Genomic DNA, 21019 nt, shown 5'->3' on the forward strand with positions numbered 1-21019 from the left:
TATATATATACACTACTCCTAACTGACACCTAGGGCGAAAAAGCCTTTGTCTATATTTCACTTTAACGTCGTTAAAATTTCCCCTTAGCCAAAATCTAATTTAAAGATAAGACAAAATTTAAATTGATCGAAAAGAAATGACAAACATAACTTGACATCTGACTAAATACATTATTTGCCAAATAAAAACAAAATTATTTTGGAGTGTTCCTAATATTGTGGTTTAAAAACATAAATTTTACCATCCTAAATTATAAAATCTCTACACCTTGACCCAACCAGGGCTTTACACTGGCACCCACATCTATCCCTTTGGTCGGATCATATGTCACACTAGTTGGACATCCGTTAATGCAAAGTTCTAAACACACATCTGGACATATTATTATTATGCAATCTAGAGCCGAATATCCAACTGCTGATTAAAATAATAAAAAAATAAAAAATAAAACACAACTTACCACCAGCAGCACACACTGACTTATATCTTCTGAAACTCGAGGTGATCAATTTAACTCTGAATGAAATAAAAAGCACAAAAATTATACAACCTATTTATATGGTCTTGAAATGCTATTCTTAGAACTGGGAATTCCCAATCTTTAATCTAATCAATATCAATTAACCAATCAAAAAGCTTTAGCAACCATGTGACACGCTAAAGTCCTAAGTCCATTGGAAGATAGAGTAATGTGCGGTAACTTGTGGGAACCACTACCCTTGAGATTTAAGAAAACCAATTTCCTTTTAAATCTGTTTAATAAAAAGAATTAGCTAATTATTGAAATAGCAAAACCTACATAGTGGGTATTGCGCAATAGTGCTGTAAAAAGGTCAGTGACTATGCTATTACTATTATCAAAACTATATTGTTTAATTGTCAGTCTATACCCTCAAATTTTACTAAAAATATAAAATGTAGGTCAAAAAAATACTTTCCTATGAACTTTTAAAGTCAGACTCCGGAGGAAAAAAAAAATTTGATATGTTGTAGAAGTGATTTTTCTAAGACAGAAAAAAGTTGTTTGACGAAAAACTGGAGAACGGTGAACGAGATACAGATTTTTGAATATTTAAAAACTGGGGGAAAAAGGGGCGTAACCACCCATTTTTACACCTTTTTTCCCCCAGTTTTTAAATATTCAAAAATCTGTATCTCATTCACCGTTGCTCAGTTTTTTATCAAACTACTTTTTTCTGTCTTAGAAAAATCACTTCTACAACATATCAAAAAAATTTTTTCCTCCGGAGCCTGACTTTAAAGCCAGGCTCTGGAGGGAAAAATACTGTTGAAAGTACAGTAGTACAACTGATTTTTTTAAGACACAAAAAAGGTGGTTGACGAAAAACTTGGGAGCAGTTATATTTTTTAATAATTAAAACCTGAATGGAAAAAGTATATAAAACCTATATCAGTGTTTCCAAATTTTTTCCTCCAAAGACTGCCATTAGCACGTCGGCTATAGATGCAAATAATAATTTTATATTTAAAAAATATAGCGTAAAAGAGCAATCTGTCCAAGACTGAAAAGAAAAAAACCTCAAATAATTTGTATAAATTATTTTTGTATAATTATTATTAATTATTGTATATACATAAAATCATGAAATAGGATGCTCATGCGTGAGAGTCATGCATTATGCGTGAGAGTTGGCATATACAAGTAATTCGAGACCACCTTTGGGACCTGAACATTTGGGCAGTCCCGTGGTTCGGTCTCCAATTAGAAGGTTAGTTTTGTATTTAAAGATTGAAGTTCGTTTATTGATACTTTGAAAAAGTGGTCTCGAATTGGTGGGTGCACTGTACTGTAATATTGTTTTGTTATTGACTTATATGGTAACAGACAGACAGCTATGCGCCTTGCATTAATCCATTGATTGATTGATAATAGCATAACAACATGCATTGTTGCAGCCGGCCACAATGCCGCAGCACAGTGGTGGCACCAGCAGGGGTCGAATTAGTCCCTCAATCAGACAGGCATGGACCCCCCCTGTCATCTGATGCAGGACTGGGTCGTCAGATCAAAAATTAATAATAATTTGCCTATCCAAATAAAGATATTTTGACTGCCAATCCCTAAAATTGTATATGGTCTAAATGCTCACTGTGGACCATACTAAGTCACATAAACTCTCTCTGTGGAACTTACAAAAGAGTTTCCATTCCGGTCCGTCGACCGAGGCTTCGTCAGCCCCTTGGCCCGGACCCCTCTGTCGGACCCCTTGTCGGCAAACTCCTGGCACCACCGATGCTGAAGCATGATTGTGATGTTTTCCCTGCCTGGCTATCCAATGTTTATGGCATAAGATGTTGAGATTGTTGTGTTGAACAAAGTTTAGAAATTGTAGAACCATGTATGCATGCTACATTTCTGTTTCTTTGCTTTATGATTGGTGTATAATCACCAATATATAATAATATAACAGAATACATGAAAATGAAAATACATTTGTTGTACAAGTTTCCTGGTAAACAGTTACTGTACAATTCATCAGTTTTGTTTGTTCATAAAAATACACAACGAAAAACCTTTAAAATTGCAAGAACCGCCAAGTGAAAAACTCATCCACTTTATTGCTTATTCAGAAATAACCTTTATTGTATTTTTTTTATGCAAGAGTTGGTCCTATTGAATTTACTTGCTAACGTTGATCTATTGAATTGATCATGAAACTATGGAGTTGTTTGCTATACCATAAGCTTGCTAAACAACAACTCATAATTGTATAGTGTTAAGACTAGCTTGGCAAGTTAAAGTTCATGTTAAGTGACCAATTAAGTTTATCCTGATTTATTTATAATACAGTATTTTAGTTATTTGTTGTATTTGTTTATTCTGAATATACCAATTGTTTATGTTCGTTGTAAGCTTAAGGTAAGTTACTTGTCAACGGCTCCACCCTCTTTGGTCAAATAACTACTTGTGTTTACATTTTTCTGTATTATTCACCTAAACCATATACAGTATGTACATTTATTTAACTTTTTTTTTTTAATTTTAGTATTTCCTTTTCCTTTACATTGTACTAGGCCTAGGCCTATACTCTTTTTATGTGATAGGCTTTCGGTTTTTTTTTTTTAGTTTCTTTCTTTGACTGATGTGATTAGAAAGCTGTAATACCCTCACTACAATGTGCCTTAATTCTTTACGACTTGGAGTAAGATTTATTTTTGCATGTGGTCAGTATCTTCAGTCAAGTTCAAGGTAACACATACCCCCATTTGTTGATTTGACAACTAATGGGTAAGCATTGACGTAAAATCTTTGCAGTTTATTAGAGAAAATTTATGATTTAAGAACAACGCCAAGCAGTGTGTGTACAATAATTATTTTTTCTTGTGTATGGATGCACTATTACTAAGCGATTTCCGAATAAATATTATTATTATTATCATTATTATTATACAAGTTTTCATTAGGCATTGTTCTCAAATTGTGAGTTTCTCTAAACTGCAAAGATGTTATGTTAATACTTACCAATTAGTTGTGACTACTGTACTGTGTATGACAAAGCAGAATTGACTTAGCAATTACGGTACATGAAAAAATAAAACGTTTCCATTACCTTGGGTCATTTGATGTCAAATCAAAAAATGTGGATAGAGTATGCGTTACCTTGAATTTGATTAAACTGCACACATGCAAAAATAAATCTTACTCCAAGTCGGTTCAGAATTAAGGCATAGTTGGGGAATTACAACTGTCTAAGGACAAATAAAATGAATTGTTAGTTTCATGTCCAAGATTTGGAATTATTTTTTGATGACGGTATTTACTATTTATTTTGACTATCCTATATTCTAATGGTTAACAGGCTGGCATTTTTTTTTTTTATAAAAGAATGAATCTTTGTAACGTATTTCTTCCATTTACAGTATGTTCCCACCTCCTGTTAGGCTTAACATTCTTCTTGCTGATAGTCATTATTTTATTGTCCATGGAAAAATGAATGTGTTTTTGAAATATACCAAATAGTAAATTTTTTCATGAGGCTTCATAATTTGATGAGCGTGGACAGGCCTGGAAAAAACATTGTTGCACCGGTACGACCATAAAAAATTATCTTGATCAAAAGCCTCCAGCACCAAATGTTATCTTTACACTATTATAGCTAAACTGTAGTACATTTAGTGGTTTTGGTGCAAGCATAAATATCAAATTTAATTACCGGTATGCAAATTGTGATGTGTAAAAAAAAAAAAAAAAAAAATTTTTTCCTAAAATGCCTCCAGGGTAATAGTCAATAATAATGGTAATGATAATGATCAGCTGGTCACGTGGTCGCTCACTTTTTCCAGCCCTAATTTTATTTGGCTCAATGCATTGTGCATGCGATTCACTTTATTTATTTTTTTTTAATGCCCTTTAAAATAAAGAGCTGCATAGTAAACATTGGTGATAACCAAAGTCGTTTTCACCCTGAAGAACTCAGATCTGGCCCTAAAAAATCAGGTGTATATCATCCTCTTTCACTTCTACAAGCTGCTCCAGAGAATAGCTGCTTATCGAGGCCCGAAAAGTCATCAACTCGTCTCCCCAAATCAACTTGACCCCAAAAGTCAACTCAGCTTCAAACCAACCTCTTTTCTTGAATAAGGTTTTCTGTTGTGTATTTAATTTACAAACTAATCTGTAGTTTGGTAAATAAAATTTAACACTTGTTTACAAGGAAATTGATAGAAAAGAAATAATTATAATAAATAATAAACATATTATTGCTGGCATTTTTTATTTAATTTATTAAGGAAATTGGCACATAAAAAAAAAGTTATTATTTATTTTTTCCCTTTATTTGTCAGATTGCTTTTGTATTAAGTTTGATACAGAAACTTCTCTGTTACACTAAAGCTGATTTGGATTTGCTTCATCTATTTAATTAGCCCTGATTATTCCAACAGTTAGTTGCTTAGAGACTGATATTGAAAACTGTTTTCAATAATATCAGGAAATATTAAAGTAATATTGAATATTATTATTGATGCTTAGTAGACATGGAAATTTCATTCAATGTGATTGAGAAAACATTATCATACAAATTGGGTAAATATAAAGTAATGTAATCATAATTAATAAATAATAGTAAACAAATACTGTAATGAAATTTATAATTGATTACATTTTCATTGTCAAGTATTGATCCCTATACTGTACTGCAGTGCCACTGATGAAGATTTACGATTGAGTTTGAGATTATCCTAGGCCTACTGTACAACAATCATTAATACTATTAGCATTTGTATACTACAGAACAGAAAAAAGACAAGGCGTAAGAGGGCTGAAAAATAAATCATGATTACAAAAAGAATGTACAGGTACGGATTAGTTCTACCTAGAAAAGGGTGATTCCCTAGAAAAGAATAATAAATAAGTTTCCACTCTGCAATACAACTCTTTCTATCTTTACATTTCAGTCAATCAATTCGAGGGTATCTTGCTTCTTTGGTGAGGCTACTGCTGATAAATTAAGACAACAGGAAATAAACGCATAAACAGTACTACTACTACTGTACACTGACTGGCATATGGCTTGTGATGAGGAACTCCCGTGGTGATCATCATCCTGCAGGCTTGCCAGCCCGGTATCCAGCCTGGGGCTAACTTTCAGGTGGACACCGAACATTCATCACGTTAAAACATTGTATTTTACCTATAATACAAGATTCGTGAATTACAAACACCAGTATAAAAATTTACATGAAAATATTATGATGATGGTATTCATGTAGAATACCAAAGTAAAAAAGAACACATAAAACCTAGGCCTACCTTAAAAACTCCGGCGATGTCAAGTCAGGCCCACCTCGCTGTTTCATGGGATGGACCACGCATCAATGCGCGCATGCATGGTTTCAAGTTTTTCGGGGAATTCCCGATTGGCTTTTAAAAACTACCGCCCTCTATAGTATCGATGATGTTGTTATGACAACAGGATTATTTACTTCTCTCTGCGCAGTGGTCTTGGCTGCACTGCCAGCTTTTGCTGTTTTGTAAAGAAGTTCGATTGTTGTTGATTTAGTTGTTATTGTTCCATTTTTGCGTATAACATTTTCTAGAAATATGTCTCACACGTAAGTTAATTATTTTGAATTTAAGTTAATTATAGAGAAGTACTGTGATCCTTTTGCTTGGTTGGGTATGCTGGAAGGCATCAACAAAACATTCTGGACTGGATCAAGTGGCTTCTGCCTGTTTTACTTTAGCTACCAAAAAGCCTTCTCACCACTGGCCTAGTCTAACCTAGTTGCTAGACCTTCTTGTGTTAGCATAGACTTAGTTTTAAGCCCAGGCTAGACCTAGGCTTATCCAGCTACAGAACGACCATACTTCAGCAAACGTTTGCAACCACCACCAAGTCAATTCTCAAATTCTGCCCCACCCACCATATTTTACTATTTTACTAAAGTAAAACCCATACCCTGACAACTGTGAAATTCAAACAGTGACATTAACATTAACAAGCTCAAAATACCCACACGTACACTACAAACAATGTTTTTAGTAGAGTAGTGCCTAATCCTCACAAATGTTAGATTACAATAAAGGAAGTCCATTTGTTTGACCATTTTGTTTTGTTTCTCATTCATTTCAGGGCATACCAGAGACAGTGGATAGAAGCCCAGTCTAGCCTAAATGACCTTTTGGCCCAGGAGCTTCCACCGGAACCACCGAAACCGGAAAAAGATCGCTTGAATGCGTTCCAAAACTTAGCAACTATGTATATAAAATATATACACATATTCCACAAACTTGAGCAGTGTTACGACCAGATCGTTCACCCACAGAAGAGGAGGGTGATTCGGCATGTGCTGGATGGCGTGATGGGAAGGGTGCTTGAATTAAAAAATGAACTTGTTCTTCTAGAGCTGTCAGAATTTCATTATTTTGATGATATTTTATCAGATTTGAAGTTAGCACCAGTAAGTAGTTGCAATTTGGTCTAAGAAATTTTTCCACTACCTACCTATATAAAATTACTTTTTTTTTTCTTTAGATATTTTTTTTGAGGATCACAGTGAAAGGTTGTGTAAATACACAATTTATAACTACTTTGGAAAAGGACTAAAATTTAGATACTTATTACATGTTTGAAAACTTAGTTCTTCAATTTTGTTATCATCCTCAAAGATAATTAAATGTTATTTAAATATTACTGAATGCTACCATACGTTATGTTTCTTGTGCTGCTAATAGGTATTATATTTAGAGACATTTTTTTAAACAGAAACCTATTTAAAATTATATTATGTAAACTTTATTGCAAACTCAATTTATGATTGGATTTTGTAAATATAATTATTATTATGATTGGTCTATACTACTGTAGTAGTTTAGCTTTTTAATTAATTTTTTTTAAAAGTTATATAACCATTATTAATTACTGATAATTTTTGCAAGAATAAGATTTTTTACATAATAATTTTAGATTTAAAAAAGAAATTTTAAACCAGGCATGGTTCATTGTGTGTGTAATGTGTTTACGATTTAATAAACAAATTGTAATTCATATATTTTTACAGGGGGACATAGAAATACCAATTCCAAAATATTTCATCAATGAACGAAGCAAAGTGTTGCAGGACCGCGAGAAATTACTTGGGCAGATTCTTGCGAAAATGGGACCACAGGAGGAGAAGGAGGAAGAGGTGAAAATGACAACAGATGAAGCAATACGTCTCATACAAATTCACGAGAGAGCACGGCAAGGCAGACTACGGGCCAAATTTATGCGAGAAATCCGCTTACAAGAGGAGCGCGAGAGGTTAGCTGCTAATCGTGGTGCCCCAACACTGGATGCGGATGTTGCCGCTGTCCGGATTCAGAAAACATGGAAAGGATATGCTGTTCGTAAACGGTCCAAACGAGAACGACAAGAGGAAATGATGTTCATTGGAATGGTATGGATGAATTAAACCAGCGCTTCTCAAAATATGGGTCGAGACCAAATATTGGGTTGCCAATTAAATTAGAGGGTCACAATCATTGTAAAATTTGTTTTACTAAAGAGAGTGCATTTTAGTGTCTTTTAAGTGTTTGAATTGAACAAATTTTGTTAACCAGTTAATTGTCCTTTTTGAGTGTCTTTCTTTAACATCCCGGCAAGTGGGTTGCAGCAAATTGCCTGGCTGTTTGCTTGGGCTGTCAGCCAAAACGGTTAAGAACTGCTGAATTTAACTATTCAAATTATTCATAGAGTACATCAGATTACTCTACATTTATACAGAATCATTTTGTATTGAAGCATATAGGCTATTTAGTATTATTATCTAATGCCAAGTCACTAAACTATGAAAATTACTTCATTTAGAAATTATTTTCCAGTCTTAAATGTCTGTAATATCCTTATTAATTTTCGTTTAGTATTATTTTAAAAAAGTATTAATTATTAATAACTGTCATCCTGAGTTACATTCAAACAATTAAATCTCGGAATGACACTTCAAAATTCTGTATCCCAACTCGATTTGTCTAAACTTAGTTTAAAATTTAAATTGGAAATTATTTGAAAAATCTTAAATCCCTTAATTTCATTTCATGTAATTAATAATACTTTATTATATGAAATTGTTAATATAATTCTATTGAATAATGTTTTTGTGTAATTTTTGTGTTCTTTTGATGTTATTATTATTAATATCATCTTTTCTTTTCATTTATTAATAATAATTAATTATTATTAATTATTAATTTGTGTTTTGTAATAGCACATACCTTTTGTGTGACAGTGGTCCTTCTGCCTTTTCTATTTCCTTGCACACTTCCTGTAATTTTTGCCAGGTTATTTTCCCTTTGAAACTTATTCTGTATTTTGTTTGGCTCTTTTGTAAATTTTTGTATTTTCTCACCAATAGGAATAAAATAAATATATTTTTTCATGCAGATATCCCCGCCACAATCCGGTAATCCCAAGAACACGCCGCAATACCTTGCAGAAAAAACACAAAATGCCCGCAGAGTGACGCAAACTGATCACGAGAGAGAATACCAGAAAGCGCTGGTGTCAATCAAAGACAAACTCCGTGAAGTCGAGGGCCCTGATGTCAAGGAGACCATGCAGGACCAGATTAGGCAGTGGTTTATTGAATGCCGTGATAAGACTGGCAAATTTCCAGACTATCCTGATGAGGATGAAGGGGGATCAGCTATGATTTTCAAAGAGAAAACACCAGAGGAGGTAGATATGGCCAAAACCTATTTCTAGAGTTAAGATGAAATAAAAAGAAAAGAACAATATGTAATAGTAATACTAGCAACAATCAAACAATATTAGAAACTTTAGATAAGTATAGTTCTCACAGCGTTTTTAAAAACTTGATTTGCAACTGCAAACCGTCACTCAAACCATGCATTTTCGGTTGGTATTACTATTTTCCACCCTGTGCTTGAATACCCAACATTACGCTTGCCGTGTATGATGGATGATTCCATCATTTTCTTTTATGCTCTAGAGTAAAAAATTTAATATCCTTGACCTTGTTCTTTGACATTTTCTTCCAAAAATATGAAGTGATCCATTCCTTAGTTCTTGCTAACAGACAGCCAGATGGTGTGAATGCATAACTCCCTTGGTGGAGGCAATAATCAACTATTTAAAAATGAACGATGGTGGCCTTACATTGTGAGAATACTGCTTTGAGAATGAATCAAAAAATTTACAATAAGATAACATTTACATTATATGTTGAATTATCTATTGTTTGTAGGTGGAGGCAGAACTACGTGAGCAAGAAGAAGACAAAGGAAAGAAGGGAAAGAAAGGGAAAAAGGAAAAGAAGGAGAAGAAAAAGGATAAAAAGAAGGACAAAAAAGGAAAGAAAGGCAAAAAAGGCAAAGGAGGAGATGAGGAGGTAGGTAGCATTTTATGAACCGTATTAACTGTTATGTACGTGTGTGATTGACAAACAAAAATACTTCCTTTTTCATGTTTTCAATCAAAAGCTGAACCTAATTTTAAGATTAACATTTTTTTTTTAATACTTGGTTTAGGTAGAATATCTTTAATCATTACAGTGGTTATAACACAGGTTTGTTTTAGTAAATGTGATAGGAGTGATGTTTTGACCTACCTGACATGGTGTGGTACCAAATACTCTATACGTTCTCAATATTTGAGAAAAAGTATTGCAAAAAGTGTTTTTTTCGCAAGTATTTGGGAACGTACTGAGTATTCAGTACGATAAACACGTCAGATAGGCCAAAACATCATTACTGTGATATTTTCCTGATGCACATTCATATGGTAATAATAAATGTGGTCAACTAGTGAGGTTTGACTACAAGGCCAAGATATAAATTACTAGGACCAGAAGTATGGCTATTATAGAGGACTATAGCCCTGTATCTATTACTGTACATTACCTAAAAGTAAACCTAAATAATAAAATCTGTCTCATTTATTTTTTTTTATAGGAAGAGGAAGAAGGCTTCAAGCTCCAACCATCAAATTTCCTTTCAACAGTCAATGAGAGCTCCAATGTATATGAAAGTAGGTTTTTATTGTTAATTATCCACTTTTTATAACAAATTAAATGAAATAAAATCCTGTTGTAGTATATTGATGTATCAGGGATGAATTCGAATGGGGGAAAATCTCTTCTGATTTAAACACCTCAATAAAAATGCCTTTTACTTGATTTGAATACATCTCTGTTTTTTTAATGAGTCATTGTACTATTTCAACATAGTAAAAAAATTGATATACTGGAAAAATAATAACAATTTAATGTAATTGAGAGGTAGGATGGTGGTTGATTTGGTATTCACAATCCAATTTTGGGATAAAATCCTTGAAAAACCTTTTGGTTTATGACAGAACATAGAGCAAAACATAGTGGAATGTGTTTGTATTATTGTATACTGGATGTGTAATACAAAGGAAAAAGATAATATATATAATATAATAAATAAATACAATTTGTTATCTAGAATTCTTTCTTGCACCCTCTATAGTTTAGAAAGAAAGTTTCATAGATATTGAAGTTTGCATAATGAATGTAGGTGGAAAGATTGTCACAATACAAGTTTTACATAGTGTATCCAATAACAATGAGCATATTTTAATGAAGGATTTTCACGTACTTAGGTGTGTGGAGGACTCGCAATGAAGAGACTAATTTTAGTCAGAAACACGATGCGGAATTGATCAAAGAAGACAAAAGAATTGAAGTTGAAACTGAGATTCGCCAACAAGTCGATGAGCTTATGAGACAAGAACTGAAGAATCTAAAATTAGTATGTTATTTTTGTTGTATATTTATCATACTGTATATTTGAGCTTTCTTTCTACAGGGTAGGCATAACCATTTAGGGATTAGCAGCACCAATTTGCAAGGAAGCCCTGGAAAACATTAAAACCATAAGGCTGCAGAAAGAAATCTTGTATTGGTATTCAGGGGTAAATCCAGTTGGGGGCAGAGGTCTGCCCATTGGGCATAATTAAGTCTGTCTCTTATACACATCTAGATGTGTATAAGAGACAGCGTACTGAGTATTCAGTATGATAAACACGTCAGATAGGCCAAAACATTATTCCTATGATATTTTCGTGATGTACACTCACATCGTAATAATAAATGTGATCAACTAGTGAGGTTTGACTACAAGGCCAAGATATAAATTACTAGGACCAGAAGTATGGCTATTATAGAGGACTATAGCCCTGTATCTATTACTGTACATTACCTAAAAGTAAACCTAAATAATAAAATCTGTCTCATTTATTTTTTTTTATAGGAAGAGGAAGAAGGCTTCAAGCTCCAACCATCAAATTTCCTTTCAACAGTCAATGAGAGCTCCAATGTATATGAAAGTAGGTTTTTATTGTTAATTATCCACTTTTTATAACAAATTAAATGAAATAAAATCCTGTTGTAGTATATTGATGTATCAGGGATGAATTCGAATGGGGGAAAATCTCTTCTGATTTAAACACCTCAATAAAAATGCCTTTTACTTGATTTGAATACATCTCTGTTTTTTTAATGAGTCATTGTACTATTTCAACATAGTAAAAAAATTGATATACTGGAAAAATAATAACAATTTAATGTAATTGAGAGGTAGGATGGAGACTTCCTGTAATTTTTGCCAGGTTATTTTCCCTTGAAACTTATTGTGTATTTTGCTTGGCTCTTTTGTAAATTTTTGTATTTTCTCACCAATAGGAATAAAATAAATATATTTTTTCATGCAGATATCCCCTCCACAAGCCGGTAATCCCAAGAACACGCCGCAATACCTTGCAGAAAAAACACAAAATGCCCGCAGAGTGACGCAAACTGATCACGAGAGAGAATACCAGAAAGCGCTGGTGTCAATCAAAGACAAACTCCGTGAAGTCGAGGGCCCTGATGTCAAGGAGACCATGCAGGACCAGATTAGGCAGTGGTTTATTGAATGCCGTGATAAGACTGGCAAATTTCCGGACTATCCTGATGAGGATGAAGGGGGATCAGCTATGATTTTCAAAGAGAAAACACCGGAGGAGGTAGATATGGCCAAAACCTATTTCTAGAGTTAAGATGAAATAAAAAGAAAAGAACAATATGTAATAGTAATACTAGCAACAATCAAACAATATTAGAAACTTTAGATAAGTAAAGTTCTCACAGTGTTTTTAAAAACTTGCAACTGCAAACCATCACTCAAACCATGCATTTTCGGTTGGTATTTTCCACCCTGTGCTTGAATAACCAACATTACGCTTGCTGCGGTGTATGATGGATGATTCCATCATTTTCTTTTATGCTCTAGAGTAAAAAATTTAATATCCTTGACCTTGTTCTTTGACATTTTCTTCCAAAAATATAAAGTGATCCATTCCTTAGTTCTTCCTAACAGACAGCCAGACGGTGTGAATGCATAACTCCCTTGGTGGAGGTAATAATCAACTATTTAAAAATGAATGATGGTGGCCTTACATTGTCAGAATACTACTTTGAGAATGAATCAACAAATTTACAATAAGATATATGTTAACATTATATGTTGAATTATCTATTGTTTGTAGGTGGAGGCAGAACTACGTGAGCAAGAAGAAGACAAAGGAAAGAAGGGAAAGAAAGGGAAAAAGGATAAGAAGGAGAAGAAAAAGGATAAAAAGAAGGATAAAAAAGGAAAGAAAGGCAAAAAAGGGAAAGGAGGAGATGAGGAGGTAGATAGCATTTTATGAACCGTATTTAACTATTATGTACGTGTGTGATTGACAAACAAAAATACTTCCTTTTTCATGTTTTCAGTCAAAAGCTGTACCTAATTTTAAGATCAACATTTTTTTTTTTAATACTTGGATTAGGTAGAATATCTTTAATCATTACAGTGGTTATAACACAGGTTTGTTTTAGTAAATGTGATAGGAGTGATGTTTTGACCTACCTGACATGGTGTCGTACCAAATACTCAATATTTGCGAAAAAAGTATTGCAAAAAGGTTTTTTTTCGCAAGTATTTGGGAACGTACTGAGTATTCAGTATGATAAACACGTCAGATAGGCCAAAACATTATTCCTATGATATTTTCGTGATGTACACTCACATCGTAATAATAAATGTGATCAACTAGTGAGGTTTGACTACAAGGCCAAGATAGAAATTACTAGGACCAGAAGTATGGGTATTATGCAGGACTGTAGTCCTGTATCTAGTATTGTACATTACCTAAAAGTAAACCTAAATAATAAAATCTGTCTCGTGTTATTTATTATTTTATAGGAAGAGGAAGAAGGCTTCAAGCTGCAACCATCAAATTTCCTTTCAACAGTCAATGAGAGCTCCAATGTATATGAAAGTAGGTTTTTATTGTTAATTATCCACTTTTTATAATGAATTAAATGAAATAAAATCCTGTTGTAGTATATTGATGTATCAGGGATGAATTCAGATGGGGACCTCAATAAAAATGTATTTTACTTGAATTGAATACATCTCTGTTTTAATGAGTCATTGTGGTGTTTCAACATAGTAAAAATTGATATACTGGAAAAATAATAACAATTGAATGTAATGGAGAGGTAGGATGGTGGTTGATTTGGTATTCACCATCCAATTTTGGGATCAAATCCTTGAAAAACCTTTTGGTTTATGACAGAACATAGAGCAACACATAGTGGAAGGTGTTTGTATCATTGTATACTGGATGTGTAATACAAAGGAAAAAGATAAATAAATAAATACAATTTGTTATCTAGACTTCTTTCTAGCACCATCTACAGTTTAGAAAGTAAGTTTCTGTGCACTTACTAAGCATAGATTTTGAAGTTTGCATAATGAATGTAGGAGAAGGATTGTCACAATACAAGTTTTACATAGTGTATCCAATAACAATGAGCATATTTTAATGAAGGATTTTCACGTAATTAGGTGTGTGGAGGACTCGCAATGAAGAAACTAATTTTAGTCAGAAACACGATGCGGAATTGATCAAAGAAGACAAAAGAATTGAAGTTGAAACTGAGATTCGCCAACAAGTCGATGAGCTGATGAGACAAGAACTGAAGAATCTAAAATTAGTATGTTATTTTTGTTGTATATTTATCATACTGTATATTTGAGCTTTCTTTCTACAGGGTAGGCATAACTATTCAGGGATTAGCAGCACCAATTTGCAAGGAAGCCCTGGAAAACATTAAAACCATAAGGCTGCAGAAAGAAATCTTGTATTGGTATTCAGGGGTAAATCCAGTTGGGGGCAGAGGTCTGCCCATTGGGCATAATTAAGTTGTACACTTTTACCAGCACCAGGGCTTTGCACCTGACCTACACCCCTGTTGGACAGCTTAGCTTGGGGACCTCTACCTCTGTTGGACAGCTTAGCTTGGGGACCTCCACCTCTGTTGGACAGCTTAGCTTAGCTATGACCTTTCAGTTCAAAACTAATAACAAAAAGGCAAAATACAAATAATTTTTTAACACACAACCTGATGTTTTTGTATATTTTTGTAGGCTGTAGATAGAGACAAGGGAAAGAAAGGCAAGAAAGGTAAAAAAGGAAAGAAGAGTGGAAAGAAAAGTGGAAAGAAGAAGAAAAAGAAGAGTGGAAAGAAAAGTGGGAAGGGAAAGAAAAAGAAGAAGGAAAAGGACCTTACACCAGATAGGTAAGTTGTATTTTAGGAATACTCCTAGTCATACAGATATTTATAAGCAATAATACATTCAAGCAGTGGCATATTTATGATTCTTGAAATGGTGGTGGGTGGGGGGGTTATGGGGAGCTAAGGTGAAGTGGGGGCTCAATGATTGAGGGGTGCTAGCTCACAAAAAAGTTGATTTGAGGTGACTTATAACCACTTGCTCACGATTCTTTTGCTTGAATATTTTCAGTGGCGGGGGAGATTGGGGGAACAGGATAATTTGGGGTGGGGGGAAGCGCCCCTACGTACCCCTATATATGCCACTGCATTCAACATAGAATGCTCACAGTGCTCTTTTATACTCCCCTATGGAAAGAGACATGACATAGATAAAGTTCTTTCCCACAGGCATAATAATCAGGGATTTGAACCAATGACGTTCCTGGTTCAGATCATAATCATTGTTGCAACCATTTCTACCATTTTTTTTGGGCATACCAGATGTAAAATAATATTAATAAACCACTCCTCATTGTTATTTTAAAGAACGATCGATTCATTGTATGAGGAGATGGTAACAGAGGGCATCCTGGTACGTTCTCCCAAGTTTTATTTGAGGGAATACGAAGGAGAATACAGCTATCTAGGAACCACCCTGAGACAGGCCAATATTGAGCCTATGCCTTCATTATCAGATGTTCGTCAATTGGTGGCGCTATATGGAATTCTTCCTCTAGGTAAGTATATAATTATATTTAACCATATAAAAAACTATACAATATGTATCCTCATAAATATTCACAAAATTGCAAGCTGTTTTTTTCAGTGCTATTTTATTCGCATCTAACAAATACTCTCACTATGTAGGCCAAGTATAAAGTATATTAGTTCTTCCATTTCGTGGAGGGGTGCATCCATTGTTCTTCCGTCCTTTTGGGTCGTACAGGATGGGCACATTGTGGTGCGCTGTAACGTCTAATTATAGGGCTTAGGGAGTGAAATTAAGTTGGTTGTAGCCATCAGAAAAAAATTAACAGGATTTTAACTTGGAATCCTGGGATTAGGAGGTGGTATTCTTAACCACCAAGCAACAGATCCTCATTAAATTTTTAATTTTAATTCATTCATTTAGTCATTACCATTTTGTTTAGGTTCACAAGCTGTGCACGAAAAAGCGCCCTTGATAAAATCTCTGCTTCTGGCTGGTCCTCGAGGAACAGGAAAGCGTAGCCTGGTCCACGCCATCTGCACAGAGACAGGAGCAAATCTTTTTGACCTTACGGCAGCCAACATCGCTGGTAAATACCCCGGAAAGAGCGGACTACAGATGCTGATGCATATTGTGATAAAAGTAGCAAGGAATTTACAACCGTCAGTGGTCCTAATGAATGATGCTGAAAAAACATGGCTGAAAAAAGTTCCAAAAACAGACAAGGTGGAGTATTAAGTTTAAACATTTTTGATCAAGACTTTGAAAGTTACATACAAACTTGTAGGATCTCCTAATTTTTGACTTTCCAAGTTGTTCAAGCTATTCCCACAATTACTATATACACTAAAGTTGGGTATTTATTGTTATAAATCATGTACTTTAATGTTTGAATTTTTCTTATTACTTTTATTTTAGGAATTTCAGTATTATTATCTATAGGCCCCTAATAATAATTATCAAAAATGTTACAGTATGATGAATGTTATTACTACTACTATTATTTATTATACTATAATTAATATTATTTAATATTTTATTATCGTTTATTAATATTATTATTATTAATACTACTATTCTGACCCAAATTTCTACTACAGCAAATATTTTCATGTTTTTACATTTTGGTTTAATTTGTAGACCGACCCAAAGCGATTGAAGAAGGAAATCCCCAAGATGTTAAAAGGCCTGAAGCCAGAGGACCGTATCCTGTTTGTCGGAACATCACGTTGTCCATTTGATTGCGAGATGAAAGGCATAACTGGGGCTTTTCAAAAGATTGTTCTTATTCCGAGACCAGACTATGCATCAAGGCATTGTAAGTCATTGGTCATCGTATACCTATTAAAATTATAGTTGCTACATGTGTGTAATTGTGATACAAGCCAAAACAGTGAGTACATATCAGGCCCGTAACCAGGATTTCAGGGACAGGTTTTAGAGGTGAAAGGGTCCAGGGCAAGAATTCTTGTGGGGGAGGGGGTCAGGGGTTCCCCTTGAGCTGAAGCATTTAGCATGTAAAATGTAAATTACTTATCACTTTGATGGTTCAGTTAAATCACAAAAAACCTTCCAGATTTGAGGGTCTGCATATGCCTATTATGAGTTTGACTCTTGCAGTAGTAACAGTAATGTATGACCAATCATGAAGTTAAATAAACTCTTTTAATGGAATTATATATTTAACTATTATCTTATGCCTATAATTAGCTTCTGAATATCTGTATGGAGAGTTGACCATATTAAGGATTGTTTTATGATACTATGACATTATACTATTTGTTTCTGAAAAGCTTTTGGTCTATGAATGGATAGTTCTAACATCATGGAGAGAAAATGATTGTGATCATTGATCAGAAATTGTGAATAGATTTTCCTGATTCTGATAATAATAGTAAATACAGGGTCTTCTGTGGTCCCAAAATATATAAATCTTTTATCTTTATTATTCTATAATTAGAGACAAAAGCTGCTAAAGAGCATGGAAGCCCCAGTCCCAAAAATGGTCTTCAATTGAAGGGAGACCTGTATATAAATTACTGATTGACTATTGTAATTAGTTGTTCAACATGAATAATAAGTTATGTGGCCATATCCCAACAGTACTGTGGCGAAGTTTGATAGTCAAACAGAATGGCATCATCACCCAAAACTTAGACGTAAGCTCTCTGACCAAAATCAGCGACGGCTACACTCAGAAGCACCTGGTGACTGCTTGCACGCAGGTGCTAACAGAACGAAGGGTGTCCCAACTGGCCAAGAGGCCTCTGACTGCTGCCGAGTTTGTCCCTTCCCTAGCACGGATCGATCCAATTTACAAGGAGGAGGAAGAAGCATTTAAGGTAAGCTAATTTAATAGTCACCTTCCTACATAAAGATGAAAGACGGTGAAAAGAAGACACCAGAGTGCTAAGAATTAGTTGGATAGCAAAAGGGAAAGTTAGCTGGCAATGGGTATGATAATTATGTGCAGTAAAATACAATGTGTCAAGATTTGCAAAATCTTAAAGTAGCTTCTCAAAATTTGGGACACCTAGAATAATTATATTGGTAATTGACAAAGATATTAAATATGTTTCGATATGTTTGTACTGTACATCAAATTTGCCTTGGTTAAAAATAAAACATTTATGAGTTAAAAACATATCATATATAAGTGTATATTCTATTTTGTATATACTGTAACTTTAAGATAATTCCTGATTATAGAAAGTTTTCTTTTTGGCTATATTACAATACAAAAGATTTCATCATCACTACATAGAGTGATGATGATAGGTCGTGTATGAATGGTGATTCCGTTACTTTCCACCCTGTGCCTGAATACCGAACATTACGCAGGCAGTCCATTCCATTTTCTTTTATGCTTTCATCTGACCACCTCAAAATTTTCAATCATCTCTTTGAATATTATATTCAAAAATCCATTCCACTAAATTTTATGATGATCCATTCATTAGTTTTGCATAATTTTGCTAACACACAGACGACAGTGGTGAATACACAACTTCATTTGGTGGAGGTAATAAATTGTAAACAAGCATTTCTTTTCTTTCTTTAGTCTTGGTATGCAAAAACACCCTTAGGAAAGAAACGTGCAAAAGCAGCTGAAGGCAATGATGAAGATGATGGAAAAGGCAAGAAAGGAAAGAAAAAGGGAAAGAAGAGTGGAAAGAAGGGAAAGAAGAAGAAGTAAACTAGATCCAGATCCTCCGGCTTATAAATCCCCAACTAAAATTAACATTCCAAACGGAAGTAATTGTTGAAGCATAATTATAGTGGTAATTGACAAAGATATTAAATATGTTTCGATATGTTTGTACTATACATCAAATTTGCCTTGGTTAAAAATAAAATATTTATGAGTTAAAAACATGACTTCTTAAATCTGGAATACTTTAAAGGAAGGAATATAAAAGAACCACATTGAAGATAAAGCATCTCCAGACAATCACAGGATGTGCAACATAGGTCGTTCACATTTCTAACAGAAATAGATGACAGATGCTGTTAGAGGGCTAAGTGCAAGATATTGGGAGCACGGTTGGGCAAATTGTGGCCTGATGGTTATTTTGTTCCAGCCCGCAAACATAAATTTGAACCCTATGTATGCGACCCGCCAACCATCTTTGATTAGAAAACCCCTTGTTTTTTACGACCAGAAACCAATCGCCTCTAAAAATTAACATTAGAACTGAGTGCGATATAAAAGCAGGTCTGTACAAGTTAAAGCAGACATGATGGTTTGCGTCGTAGAATAACATGTTCAATAATTGTCATTGACGGCTTAAGATTGTCGAATATCATACTACTGCAATAAATGAGTATTAAAATGATTAAGAAAATTTTAAGAAAAGCCAATAAACAGAGACTTCGAATATACTAAACATTTATTTCATCTGACCATGCAAAAATACATGATATTAATTATACTAAAATGAATAAAGATTATTAACAATGTGATAAATTGCATATATTGAATTTATAACTGACATTATTGAAATTTATATTTTATTAACTACATAATTTTGTATCAGTTTCCTCTTCATTATCTACCACTAACAATTTAAATGTTTGTCACAAAAAAAAATTCATAAACACTCAATTAAAAAATATTGGACTTCTCGTATAAAAAGGATCTAATAGGATATCAATTTTCATTGATTTAATTACAGAAATAATGTTTTGTTTTGCTTTCTGGTTAATATACCTAATCAATGCTTACAGATGGCATAGAGACAAACCATTACATTCACTGACTCTACAGCCCACATGTGTACTGTACTCTTGGTCGGAGAAACAGACATAGGTAAAGCACCTTGCCTAACGACAAGCAAAATTCACAGCGTGGGTTTGACTTTTTAATCTAAGATTCAGTGTAACCTTGGCAAAAAAATAAAATGGGGTAGGGCTCAGTCGAATTACGGTGTATTCAAAGATCTAAATAGGAAAGGAAGAAATAATATCGGAACAACACTATAGATCTCCCTACAATTAAACACCACCTCCAATTAAACACCACTTTACTGTGGTGCCAAATTATAAATGTCTTTTATTTATTATTCTAATAAGAGACCAAAGCTGTTAAAGGCCATGGAAACCACTGTCCCAAAATGGTCTTTAATTGAAGGAAGACCCTCCTCTGACGATCCATTAAAAAATAATTTCACGAAACAAGGTATGCAAAAGTCTTGCCTAAAGATAGAAAAGAAACAAATTGTGCTTGTAATTCAACAACCTCTATGCTATGTAGTCACTACATCATACTGTACTTTGTATTTATATAGCGCATTTCCTTTAGTTTTAGTAAGTGCTCTGTGTTCCCTGGTCATAATTCTCTAGCTAAGTGTTCTCTAAGTGTTGGTGCTCTCATATTGGTGCAGTAACAGGCAACCCCCCCCCCCCCAGGTACCCATTTATTCTCCTGGGTGGAGAGAAGAACTTAGATAAAAAGAAAAATTTAGATAAAAAAAATAGATAAAAGTTTAAACCGACACCGATCACATGTGTCGCTATGTCTAACACATAAGTTAATTTTTTTTTTCTTTTGCCTCATTAGATTATAACCTTTATATTTGTTGTTTACTTTAATTACATTGTAGATTAAAAAATAAGACAGTACTTTTGAATCCAAAATTCCACTGGAATGTTTATCTTAAAAATCTTTACAGGAAAAATGTCTGTTTGTTTACTAGTATAACCATAGAATTCATGAAATTCATTGGGATAATATTGGA

The 21019-nt window shown here is 33.9% G+C and overlaps 2 protein-coding genes across 3 annotated transcripts in view; one reads left to right on the forward strand and one right to left on the reverse strand.

Moving 5' to 3' along the window:
- Nucleotides 1-5883, reverse strand: part of LOC117120783 (putative helicase MOV-10) — a 25295-nt gene extending 19412 nt beyond the window's left edge. The window contains exons 1-2 of one of the 2 annotated variants that reach the window (XM_033265871.1): nucleotides 5775-5883; nucleotides 462-517 (exon numbers count right to left, since the gene is read on the reverse strand). In XM_033265871.1, coding sequence (XP_033121762.1) covers nucleotides 462-517; nucleotides 5775-5821 — 103 coding nt within the window. In that variant the 5' untranslated portion in view covers nucleotides 5822-5883. The remainder of the gene's footprint in view (nucleotides 1-461; nucleotides 518-5774) is intronic. The other variant, XM_033265872.1, reaches the window with a different exon arrangement.
- A 47-nt stretch (nucleotides 5884-5930) lies between these two features.
- LOC117120784 (dynein regulatory complex protein 11-like) lies at nucleotides 5931-19754 on the forward strand. The gene is made up of 13 exons (XM_033265874.1): nucleotides 5931-6076; nucleotides 6598-6925; nucleotides 7526-7903; nucleotides 8887-9180; nucleotides 9710-9853; nucleotides 10416-10491; nucleotides 11089-11237; nucleotides 14946-15097; nucleotides 15620-15810; nucleotides 16225-16508; nucleotides 16923-17100; nucleotides 17886-18124; nucleotides 18844-19754. The coding sequence occupies exons 1-13, from the start codon at nucleotides 6066-6068 to the stop codon at nucleotides 18976-18978; spliced, it is 2559 nt and encodes an 852-aa protein (XP_033121765.1). The 5' UTR covers nucleotides 5931-6065; the 3' UTR covers nucleotides 18979-19754.
- Nucleotides 19755-21019: the final 1265 nt, after the last annotated feature.

The sequence above is a fragment of the Anneissia japonica genome, unplaced genomic scaffold (assembly GCF_011630105.1).
Source record: "Anneissia japonica isolate Jap-2015-1 unplaced genomic scaffold, ASM1163010v1 scaffold69_len1423075_cov170, whole genome shotgun sequence".
NCBI lineage: Eukaryota > Metazoa > Echinodermata > Crinoidea > Comatulida > Comatulidae > Anneissia > Anneissia japonica.